Source organism: Neophocaena asiaeorientalis, unplaced genomic scaffold (genome assembly GCF_003031525.2).
Source record: "Neophocaena asiaeorientalis asiaeorientalis breed wild unplaced genomic scaffold, Neophocaena_asiaeorientalis_V1.1 scaffold1731, whole genome shotgun sequence".
NCBI lineage: Eukaryota > Metazoa > Chordata > Mammalia > Artiodactyla > Phocoenidae > Neophocaena > Neophocaena asiaeorientalis.
Genome location: NW_020172836.1, coordinates 12,558 through 29,512, shown reverse-complemented (window position 1 = coordinate 29,512; position 16,955 = coordinate 12,558). Strand labels below are relative to the sequence as shown.

Genomic DNA, 16,955 nt, shown 5'->3' with positions numbered 1-16,955 from the left:
GGGGGGCGCGTTGCGCGGAGAAAAGGGGCGGGGTGGTCGGAGCTGCTGTGCTGGCAGCAGTAGGCGAGGGCGCGGCTGCGGGGTTCCTGGTGCTGAGGACGGACGCCATTGGAGCCCCAGGGAAGGTAAGGATCCAGCCCCAGACAGGACCGGGAGAGAGCGAGTGGAACGAGGGTACGCTGTGCCCTCCCCATCCCCAATTCCCCGCCCCCGGATCTGAACAAAGCCCAAGCACGCAGAACCTGAACCCCCTTAGACCCGCGGTCTAGATAGGAGCCTCCCCCCTCCACCGCCATCAGACGCAGGCTCCCCGATCCGAGCCCTCCTTACACCGGAGCCCACCATCCGAACCCCTTTAACAGACCCTTGTGCTCCGTGCTGAGCTTCCTTAGAGCGGAGGCCCCACCTCCACCCCAAACACTCTGAGATCAATCCAGTGGAACTGAACGTTTTGCCCCCTTCCTGGAGTTGCAGTCCTGGCCTCTGAGACCTCCAGCGCTCCAGTTCGAGCCTCACCTAGCCCGAAGACCCCCACCCCATACACCTTGAGCGCTCCTGTATGAGCCCAACCTAGACCTGAATCAGCTGAATGCCCCCACCGGCACTTAGAGGGTCCCTGGGATTCATTTTCCCAGAGCTTCCAGCGGTCCCCGTTTGTCTCAGCCCTCTCATGTCATCTCCTCCCCACCGTCCTGGCCCCCTGCTCCAGGCATTAAATTCAGGCGCTTTATTTCTCCCTCTCTCAATGCATCTCCTATGGGACTCTTTGGACCCAGGCCTGCCAGTGCACCCCTTGTTCAAATCCGGCCGCTGGGCCGGGGAGCCTGCCTGTCCTAAACTCCCCTTTCAGTGTAGGGACTCCTCCAACCTCCTCTAACCTTCTCTTAGGGCTCTGTCTCTGAGGGAATCTACCCCAGCAGCCTTCACTCCCCCACCCACCCCGACCTTACACTGCCTGGTAACCTGATGATTGCAGCTCCCCACTTCCTGAGAGATCCGGCCTCCTGCTGGGTCCTGCACCCCTCCCCGTGAAGAGGCCTCCCCGTCCCTCTCAGGCTGAGCTCTCTTCTCCTTGGGACCCCCAGCATGGCTGAGGGAAGCTACCACAAAGAATCTGAAGGGTACAACGTTGAAGACATGGACGAGGGTAGTGATGAAGTCGGGGAGGAAGACATGGTTGAAGGCAACGACTATGAAGAATTTGGTGCTTTTGGAGGCTACGGAGCCCTCACCAGCTTTGACATCCGTATCCTCAGAGCCTTTGGGAGCTTGGGTCCAGGCTTTCGCATCTTAGCGGTGAGGCCCCTTGTCGGCCACCTGCTAGCCCTGGGCCTTCCCTCCTGCGACGTCAGGGAGGATGGGAGGAGGGGGTGGGTGAAGGCTGGAGTTGAATGGGGAAGGACTGCCCAGCTTCACCAAACCTTCCCTCTCCTGCTGGGAGAAGGGAGATTTGGGAGGGTCTGGGGGCTGGTCGGGGGCTGGCCAGCACAGGGCGAGTGCGTACAGCTGTCTGCCTTGCCCTCCCCTCCCTGGTCTTGCAGAATGAGCCCTGGGAACTTGAAAACCCTATGCTGGCCAGGACTCTGCTGGAGGCATTTCGGATGGATCCAGAAACACTTGCCAACGAGTCGGCTGCCCGTGCTGCCAACGTAGCCCGGGCCGCCTCCTCTAACCAAGCTGCTCGGGCCGCTGCTGCTGCTGCCCGTGCCACCTACCATCAGGTGGTCGCTAACCACTCAGTGGCCACAGACCAGGGCTCAGGAGGCGATACCCAGCCCATGACATCCGCTGCCGAGGCTCAGGCAGCCACCCTTGAGACAAGCCTTGCTTCTCCGCACAGCTCCCAGATGCTAGTCAAGAGCGAGATGGCCACCTCCGGGGCTCCAGCAAGGTCCACGCAGCCCCAGACATCCTCCCGGGCCCAGGAGGCTGCTGCCGAGGGCCCTAGTACGGCCTGTGCTTTCTCCCAGGCCCCGCGTGCCAGTGAGATGGATGCCACCCGGCCCAAAACAGCCTTCCTGGGTCAGAACGATGTCTTTGATTTCACCCAGCCGGCAGGTGTCAGTGGCATGGCCTTCCCACGCCCCAAGAGACCCGCCCCGGCCCAAGAGGCTGCCACAGAGGGCCCCAGTGCTGCCTCCGGGGGGCCCCAGGCAGCCTCTGCCGGGGAGGGGGCAGCCACCCGGCCAAAGACGACCAAGTCTGGGAAGGCTCTCGCCAAGACTCGGTGGGTGGAGCCTCAGAATGTTGTGGCAGCAGCTGCTGCCAAGGCCAAGATGGCCACGAGCATCCCTGAGCCTGAGGGTGCAGCTGCCACCTCTCAGCAGAGTGCGGAGCCCTGGGCCAGGATGGGAGGCAAGAGGACAAAGAAGGTGAGACCTCCCTGCTCTCTCCAACCCCCCTTGCTCCCCTGCTTTCTGGGCCCTCTCCTCTCCGCCTCCTCCTCTCCCTCCCCGCATCCCCTCCCTTCCCCTCCCCTCTCCTTCCCTCTCCTTCCCTCCCCTCTTCTCTCAGCTTGTGCATGTTTCTCCAAGACAGGTTGACTAGCATGTTTTTACTCCACGTAGTCCCTACCCTCGGGCCTGGAGGGAGAAGCGGTTGGCTCAGTGCCTGGCACTTAGTAAGCACTCGGCACGTGTCATCCGCTGTTCCTACTACCCTTATCTCCAAGTACCTGCTCTGGTTAAGATGTGTGCCAGGTGCTTTTGCACGGGTAGCCTGGTAGCCCTGAGTCTCTCCTCTGTCTAATGGTACAGTCCAAGCACCTGGATGACGAATATGAGAGCAGCGAGGAGGAGAGAGAGCCTCCTGCGGTCCCACCGACCTGGAGGGCATCGCAGCCCGCACTGACGACTGTGCGGCCTCAGATGGCCCCTCGGCCCCCCATGGCCCTGAGGTCCCAGGTACCCTCAAGGCACGTACTGTGCTTGCCACCCCGCAATGTGACCCTTCTGCAAGAGAGGGTAAGAAGCCTGCCCTTCCCCCATCTCGCTCCTCTCCTCCCTTGCGGGCCTGTTCTTTGAGGTCGCCCACGCCTTGGTCTACCCGTGTGCTCCCTCCTTCTCCAGGCAAATAAGTTGGTGAAATATCTGATGATTAAAGACTACAAGAAGATCCCCATCAAGCGCTCAGGTGGGCAACCTGTGCCCCCTCCCTGAGCTCTGCCCTTCCCCCCTCCCACAACCCTGCCCTGTGGGCCTCCCAGCAGATGCCCACACACACACATCAGGCCTGGCTGATGGCTCCATTTGCACGGTGTGGGGTCCTGAGTGTGCTCCCTTCAGCAGGGCTGACAGAAAAGCTGCAGCTCTGTGGCCCCTGCTCAGTCTCGGTGCTTTGCCCACCCCTCCCCTCCTGCAGACATGCTGAAGGATGTCATCCGAGAATACGATGAACATTTCCCTGAGATCATTGAACGAGCAACGTACACTCTGGAAAAGGTGGGTGCGGGGCCGGGGGCAGCTCTGTGGAGCAGGGGCTGCAGGGAACCCTTGCCCCCTGCATCCCCTCGAGGCCCAAGGGCAGGACTATGTGCTCTGGAAGGAAGCCCTCCCTGGCCTCTCCACCTGGGAGCTTCCTCTGCCTGCCTCCTTCCCTCCTTCTTGCCCTTCGTGCTCACTGAGTGTCTGTGGTCTCCTGAGGTGGATCCCATTGTCTCAGCCAGTGTCAGTGCTCCCACAGGGTACTTCCTCTGCGGCCTCTCTTCTTCCTCCCCCCCCAGGGCTTGGGGCTCCCCGCCAAGGAAAAGCTCTAACGGGGAATTGAGTGACTGCCTGCAGGACACCCAACATGGATGTTTGAGCTCACATTCTGTTTTCTCCCCCATGTAGAAGTTTGGGATCCACCTGAAGGAAATCGACAAGGAAGAACACCTCTACATTCTTGTCTGCACACGGGATTCGTCAGCCCGCCTCCTGGGAAAGTGAGAGAGCACAGGAGGGTGGTGGCCTTCCTTGGTGGTGCCTCCCCGCTCCTCTCAGAGAAACGGGAAAGTGGGGTTGGGGGGCCTAGCACGGCTCCCACCCAGAGTTAGCGGTGCTGAGCAGTTAAGGGCTGGCAGGGGCAGTAGCCTGGGCCGAGGATTTGCTGCTCTCCGGGTTTCGCCCCTGCCCACCCTTCCCCACCCCCATCTTTCTAGGAAAGCAAGCTCCTTGGTTGCCTCTCCCTGCTAAGGTCCTGGCCAGGGCTTGGCAGAGTGGGCCTCGGGAGGGGGACGGGGGTGTGGGGGTGCTCTCCAGTGGAGTTGTGCTCCCGACGCAATGCGCAAAGGGCAGGGAAGGTCTGGATGTGCCTCTGGACACAGGGTTGCCAACCGTTTGCTCCCTGCCTAACCCCATCCTCGGCAGAGCCCTGGGAGGAGGTGTTAGCATCCCCATTTGATGGATGAAGGGACTCAGTCTCAGGCCGAGGAATGAATTGTCTGGACCAGGTAGCGCAAGCCATACAGAGTAGGAGGAGCTGCCCTGTAGCCCAGCAATCTGGGAGAGGCTAGTTGAGTGAGCTGGCTGTGGTCCCTCCGGGCAAATGGCTGCTGGACAGGATCCCTCTTTCTACACCTTCAGGACCAAGGACACTCCCAGGCTGAGTCTCCTCTTGGTGATTCTGGGCGTCATCTTCATGAACGGCAACCGTGCCAGCGAGGGTGAGTGGCTGGACCTGCAGCTGGGGGGTTGCCCGCCGTCTCACCTCCGTGTGCTAAACTCTTGTACCTCATCTCCCCTCGCAGCTGTCCTCTGGGAGGCACTACGCAAGATGGGACTGCGCCCCGGGTATGATTGGGGTCTCTCGGCTCCCACTCCTCAGTGTGTCTGTCCTTGGGCACAAGAGGCCCCGGGATTGCAGTGGCCTAGTGGCCTCTGCGGGGCATGGCGTCCTGGACTAGGTAGAGCGCAAAGGGTCCCACCAGGGTGCGTGGGGAAACGGTCCTGAACACTGAGCACCCCCTCTGCTCCGTGTGCCTTCTCTGTTCCCAGATGAGAACTAAGAGAAACCATCGGACCTGGGGGCTCCGTCAAAGCCCCCTGGGGCGTCCCTGGGGCGTCGCTGACAAGTGGCCGTCTGGCCTCTGCTGCCGGCCCAGGCATCCATGGGGACACCCCACAGGCTGGGAAGCTCTCAGTCCTGCTGGGAGTGCTCCCGCCCACCCCGGGCACTGCCACTGTCTCTAGTCATGCGTTCCTTTCCTTGCACTCAGGGTGAGGCACCCATTCCTGGGCGATCTGAGGAAACTCATTACAGAGGACTTTGTGAAGCAGAAGTGAGTATCGACTGAGTTCACTTTGCCTCCCACTCAGGCCTTCCTCGTGTGCTGCTCTGCCTGAGGAAGCCATTCCCCAGCCCATGTCTTAACACCAGAGGGATGGGTGTCTGGTGTGAGTGTGGGGTGGGGGGGAATGTGAGCGTTGGGGGGAGGGCAATTCCAGGGAGGCTTGGGGAAAGGGAGCACATGCTGACTGCGAGCACCGGGTGGGGTGGTACAGCCCCCATCTCGTTCAGCACCTGCCCTCTAGGCAGTGTCCCCGGCTTTACATCTCAGGAGCCTGGGGCTCAGAGAGTGGAAGCCTGACATGGCTCCGGCTGGGATAAGGCCCATTTGGGCCTGGAGTCCAGCCCCGCTGACCTTCTAGCCCAGGCCCACCCCATCCTCGGTGTCACACACACACACAGATGGTCGAGAGTATGCATGGAGTCCACTGCTCTTGGTTGACTGTTTCTTCCTGTACAGTCATTTTCTAGGGTGGACTGTCCCAGGGTTCAGCCAGGCCGTGCTCGACGAGCCCCATGGTGGGGTGTGCTCAGAGCAGGGGGCCTGAAGAAATGGCTCCTCTGTTTACAACACACCCAACAGGAACCTGGGTTATTGTGACAAGGGGCACAAAACTCGTGGCCTTCCTATGAACAAATACCCTACACGTGCCCCCTGCACCTCCACGTGGCTGCTGGGCAGGACCAGTGGCCTAAGGGTGTGAGCACCTCAGTTTTGGAGGCAGAAACCCCTGGGAGTGAGCGTGGGAGCGAGGCAAGGGCTGCGGGGCCAGGGCAGGCCTCCTGCGGCAGCCAAGCTGCAGCCTCGGGGCTGGGAAGGGGCCACCTGGGAGCCACTGGTGCAGCAACAGGTCTGCCTGGCTGGAAGCAGAAGTTTATTTTCCTCTCTCACGCAGGTACCTGGAATACAAGAAGATCCCCAATAGCAGCCCACCCGAGTATGAGTTCCTCTGGGGCCTGCGCGCCCGCCACGAGACCAGCAAGATGAGGGTGCTGAGATTCATCGCCCAGGTAAGGCAGAGCCTCTGTTCTGGCTGGAGTTTCCCATACCTCGTTGGTTCGCTGAGGCCCAGAAAGGTTCCTAAGTCACTGACACAAGTTCACAGACGTAGTGAGTGGGTGGGGCGAAATCCCAGGTCTGGCACAGAATAATGGGAGCCCGATTCCAGTCGTGTGGGTTTCTATCATGATTTTGCAAAGCGCTCAGGAGGGCGTATGGCAGGAAGCAGGTGCTGAGCGAGGTGGGGTAGCTGTTCCGACGGCTGCTGTTCTTCCACCGCAGTATCAGAACCGAGACCCCCGGGAATGGAGGGCTCATTTCTTGGAGGCTGTGGATGATGCTTTCAAGACGATGGATGTGGATATGGCTGAGGAACATGCCAGGGCCCAGATGAGGGCCCAGATGAACATCGGGGAGGAAGCTCTGATTGGACGGTGGAGCTGGGACGACATACAGGTCGAGCTCCTGACCTGGGATGAGGACGGAGATTTTGGCGACGCCTGGTCCAGGATCCCCTTCGCTTTCTGGGCCAGATACCATCAGTACATTCTGAATAGCAACCGTGCCAACAGGAGAGGCACCTGGAGGGCTGGCGTCAGCAGTGGCACCAATGGTGCGGCCAGCACCAGCATGCTCGATGGCCCCAGCACCAGCTCCACCATCCGGACCAGAAACGCCGCCAGAACCAGTGCCAGCTTCTTCTCCTGGATTCAGTAAGATTGGAGGTCATTAGATGAGACTCTGAAGGATGGGGTGTGGAGGGACTGGGAGGAGTCAGGGGAAGGCCTGGGGTGTCATGGGGGAACGAAGAGAGCCTGACGGGACACTCAGTGTGTTCTTCCTATCCCTGACGGTTCACCTGTATTGACCCTTGTGTTCTGGCCTTTGTGTCTCCCGGTTCCAGGCAGCGCTGAGGAGCTGCAGCAGCCCCCTGCTGAGCCAGAGTGCCTCCTCTGCCCCCTCCCCGACAGAGCACTCTAGGCAGCTACTCCCCGTCCATGGAAGATGGCATGCCAGATGACGCGCTCTCTGCCCTTCCTGCTTTCCTGTGTGCTTTTTGTCGTGCTGTCGTGTTTTGGGTATCAGTATTGCATTAAAGTTGCAAAATCAGTCGGACGTCTTCTCCTTTTCCGGGGCAGGTGTGGCTCTGAGTGGCCGGTGGTCAGGCCCTCCGGGACAGGCGGGGGCCGCCTCTCCCTAAAAGGCAGGCGGGTGTGGCTGGGTCAGGCACTGGGACGCGCGGAGATGCCAGCTGAGTGTGGAGGCCAAGGGTTTCCAGGGGCTCCGGTCCATACAGTTTCATGATTTCTTACACTGTGTGGCCCCGGTTAAATGCCAGTGGGGGTCCTCAGGAGAAGGGGTGGGGTGGAGGGCCATGAGCCGGTGCCACCGTCCCTCCCACCAAGGGACGGGATCCACAGACATCCCCTAGGACCCACCTCCGCCCCATCTCTGGAGGCGCTGTCCTGGAATCCTTCCCTCATCATCCACACCATTTCAGGACCTCCTCCCTCAGACCGAGTCTTAAGGACAATGAGGTAGGCCTCACAGTGACACTCTCACCCCTCCAGCAGGTAGAAGGAGGAGCCATTACTGCCGCAAGAGCCGATTCAGTGAAAGAAAGCTGTAGGCAGACCTGGACAGCCCATTGCCTGTGACCATGACCCGAGGCCCTTTGGGAGGCTCCGGGGCTCTTCTCCATGGAAGCAGGACTCTCCCGGCGAGGCCAAGGCCAGCCTAGGTCTCTGTGTCTTCAAGGGCTGCGTGATCCCTGCGGGGGCGGAGGCTAGAACTCTCATTCCCCAGGTGCACGACAGTGAGGGCAGAGACACTTTGGAACCCTGGGAAGGACTCCGTAGCAGGAAGGGGCCATCTCGGGCTTTTCTGGGTCCCCCAGTGACGTCCACAGCTTGGAGGACAAGGCTCCAGGTTAAGAGGAAGGAGAGAGTAGTGTAAGGACCCCAGCCCGCCCAGCTCCCCCACCCCCCGCTTGCCTCTTTGCCCCAAGAAGTGGTCCTGCTCCCTCAGCCAGACCCGGATCCTGACCCAGACCCAGCTACATCATTTGCCAGAGCCAGTGGAAGACAGAAACTCTGGTCACCTGGCTCAAAATGTATTAACGATCGCAAGAGAGCAGCAGCAGAGCACTGCACCTCTAGTGCAGACCTGCTGAGGGGACGGCCCAGGCCGCACCCCCAGGAAGCAGGCTCTGTATGGACCCCCCTCCCCTAAAGACAGGCTTCACGCGGGTTTCTGCCTTATTTGTTGCTGCTTTGATTTCTGCCTCCCTGGCTGTGGGCTTGATGCCTGGCCTTGTGGACACTCTGTGATTCCGACAGAGATTCAGGCCCCTTCCAGGTGCAGGTTTCCCGGTCCACGGCCCGGGATTTGGGAACCCAGCCCTGGCATGATGAATGACACTGGAATGTTTCTGGTTCCCTTGCCCTGGGACCTCCCAGGACCCTGCTGTGCACGCAGTAGGCACCTGCCTTGTCATGGACAAGGGTGGGGCACTCACCACAAGCCACAGGGATGAGCTGGAGCACTGTGTTCAGAGGACACCTGAGATAAGGCAGCTCATCTAGAAAGGAGGAGAGAGCAGCCCTCAGAGACAGGGTGCTGGGGAAGGTACCACCTCCCCAGGCCTCCAGGCTTGCAGCACTCTCCCCTTCCACCCCCTTCCCCATGGTTGTCTTCACCTGGGCCCTGCTCCCCGACACTCTGCAGGGAGCAGTGCTGAGAGCAGGGTGGGGAGGGAGGAAGGAGGGCACTGGGGATCGCGGAAAGACACTGGGTCCCCCAGAAACCTGCACCTGGAAGGGGCCTGAATCTCTGAGGATGGTCACCTCGAAGACGGCTGACCTCCTCACCCACAGGGCAAACATGAGACCAAGGCAGGCCTCCCTCCCGGCCCCAACCTCAGCCCTTCCACAAAGGCCCACAACACGTCTCAGCAACTGTTTTCTGAGGCCCTACTATGCGGCGGGGCCGTGGCTGAGGTGTGCGTGCACCTTGGCAGCTCCCGCAGCTTTCTCCCCAGCCCAGGCCTGTGCCCTCTGACTCCTGGGACACTTGTTGATGGACAAGCACTCACCGATTCACTTGTTTCCAGTTACTGACGATTATGTATAAAGTCGTTCTGAATATTCGCAGGCCACTACTCGTATGGCCTTGACGTCATTCACCAGACAGCCCTGATGGGAGGTGATGATCAGGCCCATTCCATGGATGAGGACACTGAGGCTCGGAGAGGGAGGACACTTGCCCCACGTCCCACAGCCAGGAAGGGGGCAGTGCTGGGACTCGAGCCCAGGACGCTTTGAGGCCAAATGTGTGCTCTGCCCACTGCAGTCTGCTGCCACTGCCTTCGAGGGACTCACAGTGTCGTGGGGTGACACCCCCAACTCTCACCCCTCTCTGCAGACACCCACCCTCCTGACCACCCGGGCAACCCATACAGCTCCCCATCTCCCTTCACTGAGCCAGCACCCCACCCTTCACGGTCTCCCTGCCCCTGAGGTTCATCGTGGGCTTTTAAGGCCTGCCACTGCCCACCCAGCCTCCCGACACATCCTCACTCCTGTGTCCTGGAGAGGCCAACGCTTCAGCATCCTCATCAGAAATGGACTCGCACACCTGAGGGTGACACAACAGTCCCTTTCCAGGCCAGCTGCCCTAGTATGGGGTTCAGCAAATACATGCAATATATTTTGAAACGGGTGACCTACCCACGGGTTACAAAGTTCAAGAAGTGAAATGGGGTGCACACACCCAATGACCACATGAAAGAAGAAAACTATAAAGACTGGATACTAAGAGTTGATGAGGGTGTGAAGCAAATGGACTCCCCTACACTGTCCATAGAAGTCTTCATTTGCAGGAGGCCTCCGGAAAACAGGAGCGATTAGAGCATGTGGCTACTTCAGGCAGCCTGGACGGAGGAGGCATCAGAGATCAGGTCTAGGCGAAAGTGAGCCTTCTGAAAGCAGGGAGGGAAGACGTGGGAAGATGTAGCTTCACTATGAGCAGCGCACTGCTTTTAGCCAGGAATCTGAGAGAGCTGAAAGCCAGATAATCATGGGCCTTTCGGGAAGGCAGCAGCTACAAATTATCTTTAAGCTTGTCTCTGAAGCTCTCTAGGACACTGAGGGGTCCCAGTACCCAGAATCAGGACACAGAGGATGAGCCCTGGGATCAGGCCACCCTCACAAATCTGGGGGGGGGGGGGGGGCGTGGGGGGAAGGGCCCCAGGCACAAGGTTCGGAGGCAGGAGGGACAAGGGCAAGGGCAAGAATCAATGCAGAAGGGCGTTCCCGATGTCCAACCTCAGCTGTACTTCCACATTCTTGTCAGAAGCATGCTTTGTCCTTCTGTGTGTGTGTGGGTTTCGGAGGCCTGCAGAGGCTGGCGAGACTCCCCTGCTTGCTGCCCACAAGGAGAACATTGCAATGACTGCTAAAGCCTTGAATATTTTCCTTATCAGAGGTCCACGTTTTGGGTGTTCGCTCATTTGCAAACTGAGCTCCTCCAAATGAAACTAATAGTCAAGGTTTCTCTTTATCAGTTGTACTGGGGTTTCACTGGCCACCAAAACTGTATCCATTTAAGTGTACAGTTCCATGGACTTTGACAAATGCTACCACCCATGTAACCACCACCTCAGTCAAGAAAGAGAACATTTCCCATCACCTAATAAAGTTCCCTTGTGCCCCATCCCAGTGAATCCCTACCATCCACATCCAGCCTTAGGCAACCACTGATCTCCTCTCTATATTGCTTACAGGTTAGAATGCTGTTTACGAGAGCCTGTTATACACATAAATATGCAATATGTAACCTTTTGTGTCTGCCTTTTTTTCCCTCTGCTTCAATGCTTTGGAAATTCATCCATGCTGTGGCACAAATCAGTAGACTAAATTAAAATTGTTCCAATTCACAAGCTGATTGTCTCTGTTGAAATCACACAAATACACCAAAATCTCCTAGAACTGGTAGGTGAATTTACCCAGAGTGCGAGATACAAGATTACAGCACAAAATCAATCATATTTCTAGATACTAGTAAAACAGCGTTGGGAGAAATGAAACTTAAGAGAGGAACACCACATACCACTCACAAATGAGGGCGATTCTTAGTTGTGAATCTAACAAATGACACATAGTATTTGCATTCTGTAAACTGCAAAACACTGAGGAAAGAAATAAAAGAAGACCTAAATAAACGGAAGAACATACCACGATCATGGATTGGAATATTGACCGTAGTAAAGATGTCAGTTCCCCCTAAATTTATCGATAGGTTTAATGCAATTCCAATAAAAATCCCAGCAGCACGTTTTCATTTTGTAGGTATAAACAAGCTGATTCTAAAGCCTGTACAAAAAGTAAAAGAAACTAAAATAGCCAAAACAACTGTGACAAGAAGCATAAAATTGGAGTCACATTATCTCATTTAAAACTTATAAAACTACAGTAAACAAAAGTCAGTGTGACGATGGTGAAGCAACAGACACACAATTAAATAAATTGGAGGGAAGATCCCAGAACTAGTTTCACAAAATATGGCCAATTCGTTCTGGACCAAGGTGCAAAAGCAATTGAATGAAGAAAGGATTGGCTTTTCAGCATATGTGTGGGAGCAAATGGACGTCCATCTAAAAGAAAAAGAACCTCGCACCTTATCCTAAAACCCACTAAAAATGAATCTTAGATATAAACCAGGAACATGAAACTGTAAAACTTTTAGAAGGAAATAACACAAAATCTTCAACCTGGAGTTTGGCAAGGATGTTTCAGGTATGACACCCAAAAACTCTTTTCCTCTGTGAAAGGCATTGTTAAGGGTTTGAAAAAACAAATCCCAGGCTGGGAGAATGTATTTAAAAATTACATATCCAACAAAGGTCTTGTATCCAGGATATATAAAGAACTGTCAAAACTCAACGGAAAGAAAATAGTGGAATAAATATCTGAAGAGACAACTTCAATAAAAAGAATATATAGGTGGCAACTGAGCACATGAACAGATGTTCAACTTCCCTAGCTCTCAGGCAAATGCAAATTAAAACTAAGGTGAAATACCTGTCTTCCTATTTAAAAATGCTAAAACGTAACAAAACCCAAAACAAAACAAGAAAGAAAGAAGCAAGCAAAGAAACAAACCAAGGAAAAAACACCTGACAATACCAAAGGATGTTAAGGATGGGCAGCAACTGGATTTACCACAGGTTACTGATGGGAATGCAGAGTGGCACAGCCACTATGGAAAGAGTTTTACTGCTTCTCATGAAGTTAAACTTACACTTAGCCACGTGACCAACAACTTCACCCCTGAAGTATTTCCCCTAGAGCAGGTTAAACGTGAGTTCACACAAAAACCTGTACACGAGCGTTTATTACAACAGATCTGTTCATAATCAACAAAACCATGCAACAACCCAAACGTCCTTCAACAAAGTGCATTATTCCCATACAATTGAATACTATTCAGTGGTAGAAAGGAACGAACTACTGATACAGTCAACAACGTGGATGAAACTCAGTAACATCATGCTTAGTGATAGAAGCCAGTCTCAGGTTACTTTTTAAATGGCTCCATTTGTAGGATGGTCTTGAAAAGACAAAACTAGTGTGACTGAGAGCAAATTGGTGGTGCCATGGTTAGGCATGGAGGTAGAGCATGACTACAAATGGATAGCACTGGGGACTTCTTGGGGGTTGCAGAAATGTTCTGAATACTGATTGTGATGGTGGTTACAAGAAGCTATACAAGTAAGTGTTGAAATTCCTAGAAGGGGATGTCCAGAAGAAGTCTATGTCACTAAACATTAATTTAAAAATAAAATAAAATAAATAATGATGCAATAGCCTTTTTCAGTCAAACAAACAAACAAAAAGTACTAGAATTGTCCACCAGTGGCCTGTACAATAGAAACTACTGAATGCATTTCTTTAGGATGAATGAAAACCACGCCAAATTTATGCCCAGATCAACACAAAGGAACAAATACCTATAGAAATGGTTAAATATGTGGAGGGGGGGAGGGGAAGGGTTTCTAAAAGATTCCTTTCTTTAAGAGTTAACTGAATGTTTTCAAGACAAATAACAATGCATTATCGGGGATATAATATATGTATAAATAAACTGTATGGAAACAAAAGCAAATAGATGGGATTATAAAAATAAAGGCATACATGTGTGTAAGGAATCTTATTCTTTGAAGATGAAATGCCCGAAGTGAGAGAGTGGCATGGACTTATATATACTACCAAATGTAAAATAGATAGCTAGTGGGAAGCAGCCACATAGCACAGGGAGATCAGCTCGGTGCTTTGTGACCACCTAGAGGGGTGGGATAGGGAGGGTGGGAGGGAGTCGCAAGGAGGAGAAGATATGAGGATATGTGTATATGTATAGCTGATTCACTCTGTTATAAAGCAGAAACTAACACACCATTGTAAAGCAATTATACTCCAATAAAGATGTTTAAATAAATAAATTTAAATATGTATAGTATACTCTTCTACAGGAACCACTTAAATATAAAACAAAAGGAATAAGTAATAAATATGTAGATTAAAATGGAATACTGAAAACTACGTCAGCAATACATAAGATGGCAAGGGAATGGGGTGAAAGAAAAAATGAAAAAGCAAATCAAGAAATTAAGGAAAGAAAGGGAGGAAGGAAAGGAAGATGGAAGGAAGGAAGGAAGGAAGAAAGAACGATAGATAGAGAGAAAGAAAGAAAGAAAGGAAAGAAAGAAAGAAAAGAAGGAAAGAAAGAAATCTGCTTGAAATAAGATGGTGGATTTAAAGCCAATACTATTTCTACTTAAACTAAATGTGAATATTCTAAACCCTACAAATAAAACACAGAGATTTCTAGATAGAATAGGTGTAGAATTCCATAGTATGATGTTACATAGGAACTCCCTCTAATATAGAGACAGAGATAGGTTCAATGAAAAAGATATGCCATGTGAAGATGAATTGTAAGAAAAAAGAGAAGGTATAATAACAGATAAGGTGGATTTTAGGATCAGGAGTGTTAACTAGTGATAAACAAGCATATTTAATAATGAAAAAAATGGGCTAATTACTCAAGAAAGCACAACAGTTCTCAATGCACTGGATAATTGAAGGTTAAATTACATAGAGGGGGCTTCCCTGGTGGAGCAGTGGTTGAGAGTCCGCCTGCCGATGCAGGGGACACGGGTTCGTGCCCTGGTCCAGGAGGATCCCACATGCCGCGGAGTGGCTGGGCCCATGAGCCATGGCTGCTGAGCCTGCGTGTCTGGAGCCTGTGCTCCGCAACGGGAGAGGCCACAACAGTGAGAGCCCCGTGTACCGCAAAAAAAAAAAAAAAAAATTACATAGAGGGAAAACTGACTGAACTTAAAAGAGATATAGATGGACAAATGTATTTAATAGTTGGAAATTTCAAACATTTTTTCTGAGATTCTGGTATAATAAATAGACAGAAGGCCAATAATGATAAAGAGAACTTTAACAACACTATCAACTAATTAGACCTAATTATAGTACATTCCACTCAATAGCAGTGGAATACACATCCTCTTCAAAGGCACATGGGACATGCAGCAAGAAAGAGCCTCTCTTGGCGTTACAAAACAACATTGCATCAATGAAGAAGGATTGAAGTCATGTAGAGGATGTCCTCTGGGCCCAATGGAATAAAACAAGAAATCCATAGCAAGAATATTTCTAGAGAATCCCCAAACTTTGAAATTTAACAAGGATTTCACAATAACACACGGTCAAAGAAGAGGCACTAGGGAAATTTGAAAGTATGTTGAATTAAAGGGAAATGTAAACACAACATATCAACTTTTGTGTGATTAAGCTAAAGCATTGCTTAGAGAGAAATTCTCACTTTGCATGATTATATTCGGAAAGAAGAAAGGGCTAACATCAATGAACTACAAAACTAAGATGCTACCAAAAGAAGTAAAAATTAAACCGAGAGGAAGTAGAAAGAAGGAAACAATAAAGATATCAATGAAATGGAAACCAAAGAAATAATAGAGAAAATACAATGAAGTCAATAGCTGGTTCACTCCAAAGATTTATACAATTTATAAACTCAGTGTAGACTAATCAAGAAAAAAAGTATTGATAGCTAAGACACAAGTGGCCAGTATCAGGAATAATAGAGGAGATATGACTTTAGAGTGCAAAAAATGCTAAAACGACAATAAGGGAATAATATGAAAAACTTTATTTTAAAAATTGACAACATAGAAAAAATGAGCAAATTGGTAGAAAGACACAGCCTATCAAAACACACTCAAGCAAACAGAGAATACTCGAGTAGCCTTATATCGCTTAAAGAAATAGAATTTTTGGCTAAAAATCTTCCCACAAAGGAAACCGCAGGCACAGTTTTGGCCTCACTGGTGTGTTCTACAGAATATTTCAGGAAGAAATAGTGCCAAATTTGTACAATTCTGCCAGAAAGAGAAAGAGGAAGGAGTACTTCCCAGTTCACTCTCTGAAGCTATTGTCCTTATACGAAACTATCCTTATACCAAAACCAGACCAAGACATTGCAAGAAAATATAGCTGCAAACCAATATCCCTCAAGAACATAGACACAAAAATTGGTAACAAAAGGCTAGCAAATCGAACGCAACAATACATAAAAGAAAATTTTTATGACCAAATAGGGTTACTCTCAAAATGTAAGTTCTCTTGAACATTTGGAAATCAATACATGAAGTTAATCATATTAATAGACTACAAAAGAGCGCCATACCATCACCTCAAATGATGCACATCCTAGGCAGAACAATGACACCCAAATGTATCTACGTATTAATCTCTGTAGCCTGCGAGTATGTTACCTTACCTGGCAGAAAATACTTTGCAGATGTGATGAAGTTGAGGATCTTGAGATATGGAGATTATCCTGGATGATCTGGGTGGGCCAATGGAATCACAAAGGTCCTTATGTATAAGGGGGTGGCAGGAAAACGAGAGTGAAGAGTAGGACATGTGATGTCAGAAGCAGAGGTCAGAGAAGAGAGAGGTTGGAAGATGCTATGCTGCTGCCTTTGGACATGGAGAAAGGGACAGGAACCAAAGAGTAGAGGTGGCCTCTAACGTAGGAAAGGCAAGGAACAGATTCTTCCCTAGTAGTCTCAGAGGAACATAACACTGTAGACACATTGACTTTGGCCGTGTAAAACCCATTTCAGATTTCTGCCCTCCAGAACTCTAAGATAACAAACTTGTGTTGTATTAAGCCACTGAAGCATGTGGTAATTTGTTAGAGCTGCAAGAGGATACTAATCTAATTCGGAAAAAGCATTTAACAGACTGTAACACCTACTCAGATGAAAAGTTCTCTGGAAACCAGGAGAGACTCCTCAACCTGATAAAGGTCACCTAAAACATACTTCACAGTTAAAAGGTGAAAGCTTTCCTCTTAAGATCTCTCACCACTCCTGATCAGCACTGGACTGGCAGTCCTCACTAGGGCATTAAGGCAAGATTTTAAAGTATACAAAGTGGAAAGGAAGGAGTAAAATTGTCTTTATTCATAGATGAAATAAACCATCTATATGGACAATCTTTAAGTATCTTTTTAAAAAATTACTAGAACTACTACTGATGAGATAAGCAAGGTTGCAGGATATGAGGTTGGTAAACAAAAGTCAGTTACAGTT

General features: G+C 51.6%; 1 protein-coding gene and 1 non-coding gene across 6 annotated transcripts; both read left to right on the top strand.

Annotated features, from left to right (window-relative positions):
- The first annotated feature begins 37 nt into the window (after nucleotides 1-37).
- On the top strand, nucleotides 38-7,375 carry LOC112397722 (melanoma-associated antigen D4). Of its 5 annotated transcripts, none has more exons than XM_024741988.1 (13): nucleotides 38-125; nucleotides 1,086-1,296; nucleotides 1,542-2,372; nucleotides 2,757-2,963; nucleotides 3,069-3,132; nucleotides 3,361-3,440; nucleotides 3,831-3,922; nucleotides 4,563-4,642; nucleotides 4,727-4,769; nucleotides 5,195-5,257; nucleotides 6,162-6,276; nucleotides 6,548-6,978; nucleotides 7,170-7,375. In XM_024741988.1, the coding sequence occupies exons 2-13, from the start codon at nucleotides 1,087-1,089 to the stop codon at nucleotides 7,177-7,179; spliced, it is 2,226 nt and encodes a 741-aa protein (XP_024597756.1). In that variant the 5' UTR covers nucleotides 38-125; nucleotide 1,086; the 3' UTR covers nucleotides 7,180-7,375. The 5 variants fall into 5 exon arrangements, with proteins under 5 accessions (XP_024597756.1, XP_024597758.1, XP_024597755.1 ...); XM_024741990.1 differs by having other exon boundaries at nucleotides 43-125; nucleotides 977-1,296; nucleotides 2,757-2,903; XM_024741987.1 differs by having other exon boundaries at nucleotides 43-125; nucleotides 977-1,296.
- Nucleotides 5,787-5,915, top strand: LOC112397724 (small nucleolar RNA SNORA11). Its single transcript, XR_003002862.1, has one exon. It is a non-coding gene; the product is annotated as a small nucleolar RNA SNORA11 (small nucleolar RNA).
- Nucleotides 7,376-16,955: the final 9,580 nt, after the last annotated feature.

Bases quoted from the DNA above. Each gene is read 5' to 3' on its own strand.
- LOC112397722 (XM_024741988.1), top strand. From the start codon at position 1,087: ATGGCTGAGGGAAGCTACCACAAAGAATCTGAAGGGTACAACGTTGAA. The intron at 1,297-1,541 runs GTGAGGCCCCTT...CTGGTCTTGCAG, and splicing joins CAGGCTTTCGCATCTTAGCG to AATGAGCCCTGGGAACTTGA. The intron at 3,133-3,360 runs GTGGGCAACCTG...CCCCTCCTGCAG, and splicing joins GATCCCCATCAAGCGCTCAG to ACATGCTGAAGGATGTCATC.